Below are 6,875 nucleotides of genomic sequence, written 5' to 3'. Positions count from 1 at the left end.
CGCCTCTCCCGGCTCCGCACGCGGATTTCCCTCGCCCGCAGTCAGCCCTCGGAGCAGGGCTTCACCCATGCACACGGCCCCCCGTGCGGCTGCCTAGAGCCCAGCCCTGGGACGGGCCTGCACGGGGCGGCGCGGCACAGCACAACGTGGGCCGGCACAGCCCAGCACGGCACGTCCCGCCCCGCCGCCCCCGGCCCAGGCGAGGCCGGGCCGCCAGATCCGGCCCCCGCCGGTCCTCCCCGCCCTGCGGCGCTGCGGCGCTGCTGCTTCGCCCTTCTCTCTCCCTCCGCCGACTGCTGCGGCATCCCCGGGGCCGCGGCACCGGCGACGACCCGGCCCCGCGCACAGCCCGGGCCGCTGCGGTGCCCGGTCTCTGCCCCGAGGCGAGCGCGGCGAGGCGGGGGCCACCCGCAGGGCCCGGCCCCGGTGGTGCAGCGATGCCGGCAGCCCGCGCCGGGCCCCGCCGGGCCGCCCTGCGCCCGCAGCATCGCGGCGGCCCGTGTGCCATGAGCCGCCCTCCCCTGGGCACCTTCTCCGCCCCGCTCGCCTCCTCCTCCCACGGAGCCACCCTCCTCCTCCGCCCCCTCTCCCTGCCAGCCTCCTCCCCGCCCTTCCCCGCACTCCACGCCGGTGCCGGAGCCGCGCGTCACTCGGGCTCCAGCCCCGCCGCAGACATGGCGACACTGACAGCGGTCCAGCCGCTCACGCTGGACAGAGGTAAGCTCGGTTGCCGCCGCTCCCCGGCCGCCCCTGCCCGGGAGGCACCGCGGCACAGCGGCGGCTTTGCCCCCGCAGCCCCAGCGCGGCGGGCGCTGCCGCGGCAGCGCTCCGGCCCCGCGATGCCGGGGGTCGGCTGTGGCGGCGGGCAGCGGGGAGGCGCCTTCCCGCGGGGCTCAGGTGGGCGGCGGGAGAAGAGCTGACACGGAGGCAATAAAACTTTGTGCGGGCAGAGACCGGGGTAGGGCTGGCATCCCGCCGCCGGCAGCGCGGCGGTGGCGCGGGACGCGGCCAGCGCTCCGCTCCGGAGACGCTCCTTGGTGCCGCTCTGCTGTCCCCGCCCTGCGGGGCTCCCCCGTCGGCGCCCCCGCCGTGGCTCGGCGCCCAGGGCCCCGCGTCGCCACCCCTGCAGGTGGCTGGGCGGGGGATGCTCGGTGGTGGGGCAGCGCCGTTCGGCAGCGACTCAGGAGCCCGAACCTCTCGACGGGAGCGTCGTTTGCCGGCAAAATGCGGCTTTTGGGGGGCTTGCACGGGGGTGTAGGGTGAGCGAGGAAGAGATCGTGACTGCAAGTCCTCTGTTCGGCGACGGTAATGATGTTACCCTACAAAAGAGCTGCTCTGCGTATTTCCGTAGACAAGTTACTCGGTCTGGGTAGGGAGCGCGGGGGGTGCTTGGGTAGCCTTGAGCCCGTGTCAGTAACCTTATACAGGTAGTGTAAGAGGATGCTGAAATCTCGAAGTTATGTTACAATTCAACTTTTGCCTCCGGGCTGTAAAAATTGAACCTCTCCCCTGCAGTGGATTTGTCCCTGTAACAAGGCTTAGGAGAAACGTCATTAGGTTTCTGTGGGTTACAGAGAAGAGTAACTTACCATTCTGATTTTTTTTGCTCCTACCGTTCCATTGGGTAGAGAGGTCCAACAGCTCCCAGTGCAGCATCCTGAATTGCAGCAGTATCCTTCCTCCTCACTTGCATCCAGAGGCTCCAAGAGGTACCCAGCCTCTAAAAATTTTGTACTCTCAAAAGCATAATTGAGGTCAGTGCCTTGGCGTTTTAAATGTTTGTGGGGTTTTTTTAGAGGACTAAGATGGGTTTTCAAAGTAAGAGAGGTTTTTTGCTGTAAATCCTGCACAAAAGAAACACAGACTCAGTTTCAAAATGATAAAGGAGAGGTAGGCACCTTTTCTAGAACCCAACTGAGAGCAAAACAGCCCACAAAGTACTCTAAATACAGTTTTCTGGGCTTGAATTCCAGCATTAGTAGAAAGGGGGAATCCGAAGTTATTTTTACTGAAATAGTAAAGTGCTAGCCTGCACTTTAAATTAAACTGCTCAGAAATCCACTGTGTAATCTACAGTTTCACCCTAATACTGTTTTCAGTAAGCAGGACAAATCTATTTTCTGGCAAAGGGTTGAACAGATGGCAATCCATTAGCAAACCTGGCTTTTCAAAGGAAATTATTGCTATTTCAGAATTATACACTCCTTTTCATTACTAAACCTATGTTTTAAAAATTCCACAATACACAAAAATGCAAATTAGTCCAAATTTAAATATAAGCATCTGTTGTCTGTGTCCAGGACATGCCTAACCATTTGGCAGGGATGTCAGCATTACAGTCTCCTTGGTTGTCAGCCAGGGCTGATATTAGTTTGAGTGAGATAAAACATCACAGAATGATAGGATGTGATGTGCAAAACGAAAATACAGGCAAGAGGAAATAGATTTAAATACCACACCTGGCATGCAGAAGGCCCTTTTGTCAGAGGGATACACTTCATCGCCTGTAACATGTTACTGTTACATCAGCTGTAGAGGGTGGGCTGAAGCAACTCCAGAAGCAACTAGACCAAGCCCAGTGCTTCCAGATATTTCCGCTGTAGTCTTTCTTTCACAGCCATGGGAGAAGGAAAGTTATAGATGGTGAGATTTTCCAGATTCCTGTTACTTTTTTTAAAGCAGACAAGCTATGTTTACCATCACTGTGCTTTGAACAGCTCTGCTGTAATCAAGGCACAGCCCTGAAAAGTCTTGTATGCTCGTATCTCTTTTGCCATGTCCCATGCAGAGCTCAGCATAGCAAGAAAATAGAGAGTGTTTCAGGAGAGGTGGTGCTAGGAGAATTGCTGCTTCATGTCTATCCAGGACACATTCTGCATTCCCCCTTGTTAAGGGCCACAGAAACGGTAAAACATCATAGAGATACATACATTAGAAATCTGAATTACCCTCTGATGTGTCTTCTCCTGGACAAAACGTATTCACTGTATTCTGCTACATAGATGAGAGCTTTCTTAAGGCCTGATGTAAATGGCATTCAAAACCTGTGGTAAAATGAATTACCATTTAAAGGTGAAGGGCATGTTGTATATGAATGATTGAAAGCCAATTACATTCTGGAAGATTACTTCTGTCCAAAGCACAGGAATTAATTTCCTTAATTCCTATCATCATGTGCCTTTCTACCTGCACAAATGTGTGCAAGTTCCATTAGGGCTCTTTAATATGTAGAACAAGTTCACAAAATAATGGAAATTTTAATCACTTACAATTTAATCTCAAAGGCTTTTGCCTGATCTTTGTGTGGTACTCTGCTGGGAGGAGGGGAAGAAATCAGCAACTGTTTCGGGCAGGAAACATAAAGCAGTGCAAGCTATGAGTGGTACCATTTAGGGAAGGGTGGCCCCAAGCATTGGGCAGCTTTGGGAGGGGAAAGTGCCTGCCTGCTGAGTGCAGCAGCAAAATAAATCTTCCAACAGCCAAATAAGCCTTCTCCATAAGAAAGTGCACCCTTCCTACCTTTATTGCAAATGTCTTACATCCTGAATCGATACCACCCCATCAGTAATCTCTGGTGTTCATCAGAGCTAACTGGGGGAATATTTTTGGCCAATTCAACTCTTAAACCCTGAAGTTGTTGACAGCTATATCTTATTCCAGGTTGAGACAGTTACATGTCTTTCATAAAATGATAAGTAAAAAAATGCAAAATTGGGATTTTTTTCTTTTTTTCTTTTTTTTTTTCATTTTATGTTCAGGGTTATGGATTTTTAAAACATTCCCAGCTTAATTTACCTTCATTCACTCCAATACAAAAGAGAAATGTTTAAAAGTACCTATACAGTTGTTTTTGACTTCTTCCACAGGTATGTCTTTAGTAAGAATTTTGTTGACACTGTTTACAGACAACCCTGGTTCAGTTGGTTGGCGTTTTTCCAACGCTATTTATTTGTATTGGCATACTGCTCATCACATCTTGCTGCCTTTGCCTCTCTTCATAATGTCCTTTGTCTTCCACAGAGGTGTTGTCTCACCCTTCCCCATGACCAGCAGTTGCTGCCTTTGCCTTTATTATCCAGAGCCCCAGGTCTCCTTTGGATACTGCCTTCTGTTGCCTTGCTCTTCTCAAAGCCCTGGTGCAGTTAACTCCATTGCTCTATGCGTTGCCTGTAATCTTCATCCATTTTCACTGTTCAGCAACCCGATTTCCTCCTCTAATCCTCTGTTCTGCTGCCCTGTTACAGTTGGCACCTCACCAGCTTGATGTTGTCTCAGATGCTGCATACACATCCAGCGACAGTGTCCTGCTTTTCTCCAAGTGCAGTGTCATCTACCCCAGCCAGCTTAGTCTCCTTATGGTTATCTGAGGACTTCCTGTGTATTCCTGTGTACTGCAGGTACACGTTATAAGCAATGAGAAATTAAAGGAAGCTTGTGGGTGGGGTCACTTAAAGAGTGTGCTAGCACAGTCTGATGGAAGCATTGTCTACAAGTACCATTACACTCCCAGAAATAACATTAGGAGGCAATAGATTTCTGTGCTGCCCTTGGCACTTTAGGAGTGGTCATATGGAGGCCTGCAAAGTGAAGGAGACATCTTTCTAGCTATGCATTGTAGATTTTCCAATCTGAATTTCTTGATTTGGTCAAACATCTGGCAAATTTTTCATAAACCGTATTTTACTTCGAATTTTACTTGTGTTCTTCCTTTCAAGATGAAAATCTGCTCTGAAAGAAAACTGACCATGTATTTTCTCAGACTGCTGCAAAACTTCGGTCCCAGTTCCTCTGCATAGGATCATGAAAGTGGCAGCTTTAAAAGGGCACTTTTCAAAAGTTGTTCTTGTTTTTGAAGATATACAATTAGCCTGTGCAAAGACCATCTCATGATTAAGAACAAGGGAATATCTTTTCATATGAAGCAGGACTTTCAACTGCCTTTTGTTAGTAATCTATGTCTTACTATGTTTTTCCCTATATAGTTACTATTCATGTCACTGATGGTTTCACTTCTTCATTTGACTGAGGATGAAAGAAGAAACTTGAATAGACTGAATATACAGTGCTGATATTTTAATCCCTGTGAGGTTTCATAACAAGGTCATAGCTATTGACTATTGACAACCAGATTTCTCTTGCTTTCAGATACATTCTTGGAAACTGGAAAGACTTCTTGCTGTTTGGCTGTAATGCGTAACTGAGTTCTGTTGGGTTTTATGAATTCAAGCAAATATTTTTCCAGTGGAGTGAGTGTCCCAAAACTTCCTGAAAATACTGTATAAAGCACTGTGTTCAGTGACAATAAATAAGAATATGAATGGGCTTGGAATTGCCATCAGCTTTTAGAGATGTTAGACAGATTCCATCAGATGAGGTATCAGATGGTGCCTGACCAGTAATATACATAGGTACTTGCTAGAGTATTCCTCCTTCCTTCCTCCTCCTCTCTTCTTGTCATTTTTCTTCTGACTACATCATCACAGCCTATATAAAGGGGGATTTTTTTCCCCATCTGTGCCCATATATATGTACACAACGAAAATTGTATCGAACATAAGTTGCAGTAGACTGTGCATACATTATTGTAATGTGTACTATCTTGGAAAAAAAACCCAGTGTACTCATCAGGAAGAGAAAATCAGATTCATAAAGTGTGAAATACAGTCCTTGACGGGGGAGCAGATCTCTGTCACCCAGGGTGAAGCCCTGTGGAGCAGTGCTAAGTGATGTGCTGCTCCCTGCCTGGCTGCCTGTCTGTCATGGGGATGTCTTCTCTTGCTTTTCAGCCTAGCATGCTAAAATTGAAAAATACTTCTGCAAGTGCTGCACACTTTAAGTCTAACGTATCTCCACTTGATATGCCAACTGAGGATGTATAAATAACCAACTTAATTCTTCCAAGTAAAAGAAAGGAAAAGGACTGTTGTTTGTAAGGACAGGATGAAAGTGACAATTCTAGTCACAGACTGAAATGCTTGGGTTTTTTACATCAGTGTATCAACATTTATTTGATTTTTAAATGCATTTTTATTAAAGGATGGAATAAGTTAAGCAAATGGAGACAGTAGTTTGTGGGTGATGACTGGGACACTTTATGAGGATCTGTGTGGTTGAAGTTTTGGTTAGTTAAATGTAGTTCAGCTATGCCACCTGGAACTCTGGAGCTGGAGTAGGAGCAAGTACCTGTCTATGTGTCATCTCTGATGTTCATGAGTGGAGTAAAAATACACGGTTTTAAAAGCTAAATGCACATGTCCAGCTTAAATGTCTCTGGCAGTACGGTCCTCACTTGAAGAGGTGCTGGGGTACATGGCAGCATGGGAGTTCTGTGCCAGGTGAGATGTGACTGAGGCGGTTGGGCACCCACAGGAGCACATCCCTTTGGTTGGGCTCCCCCTTATAGGTAGGGCCCTGTCTTTCAGCCCAGAGTGATGCCCAGTGACAATGAGATTGAGAGAGACCTGCACCTGTACGCACGGAAGCATCTTTTACAAAACTCATGGCGACTTTTAACATTACCACCTTTGTGGAGTGTCGAGGAGGAATACCTTAAGTTTCCAGTCAACTTTCCCTCAGACACGTGTAACCGATGAGAAGACAGAATTGGAGAAACAGGATGTGTGGTCAGGACAGGTTTGTGAGACACCTTTGAAAGAGAAATGAGGCTTGTGGCCAACCGATGGTTATGCAGAGACATTGAGTTCGTCCTGCTCTGTCAGGATGAAAATGTTCTTTAGACATGATAGCAGCGAATTAATCATTTTAGTCTATCTGAATTTATCCTGCGTAGAGCAAAATGGTAAGCTGAACTTGCCTGTCTGTGTCCTGCTTCTGACACCTCTAAGGGAACCTGCTCCTGCAGCTGAGTGAAGGGG

At 48.2% G+C, this 6,875-nt stretch overlaps 1 protein-coding gene across 2 annotated transcripts in view; it reads left to right on the top strand.

Moving 5' to 3' along the window:
- The first annotated feature begins 252 nt into the window (after window positions 1–252).
- Window positions 253–6,875, top strand: part of LIN7A (lin-7 homolog A, crumbs cell polarity complex component) — a 48,588-nt gene continuing 41,965 nt past the window's right edge. For both annotated transcript variants that reach the window (XM_032688758.1, XM_032688759.1), the window contains exon 1: window positions 253–717. In XM_032688758.1, the coding sequence (XP_032544649.1) occupies window positions 438–717 (280 nt within the window). In that variant the 5' untranslated portion in view covers window positions 253–437. The remainder of the gene's footprint in view (window positions 718–6,875) is intronic.

Source organism: Chiroxiphia lanceolata, chromosome 5 (assembly GCF_009829145.1).
Source record: "Chiroxiphia lanceolata isolate bChiLan1 chromosome 5, bChiLan1.pri, whole genome shotgun sequence".
NCBI lineage: Eukaryota > Metazoa > Chordata > Aves > Passeriformes > Pipridae > Chiroxiphia > Chiroxiphia lanceolata.
Note: the sequence above shows the minus strand (reverse complement) of the source record. Positions and strands in the feature narration are given on the sequence as shown.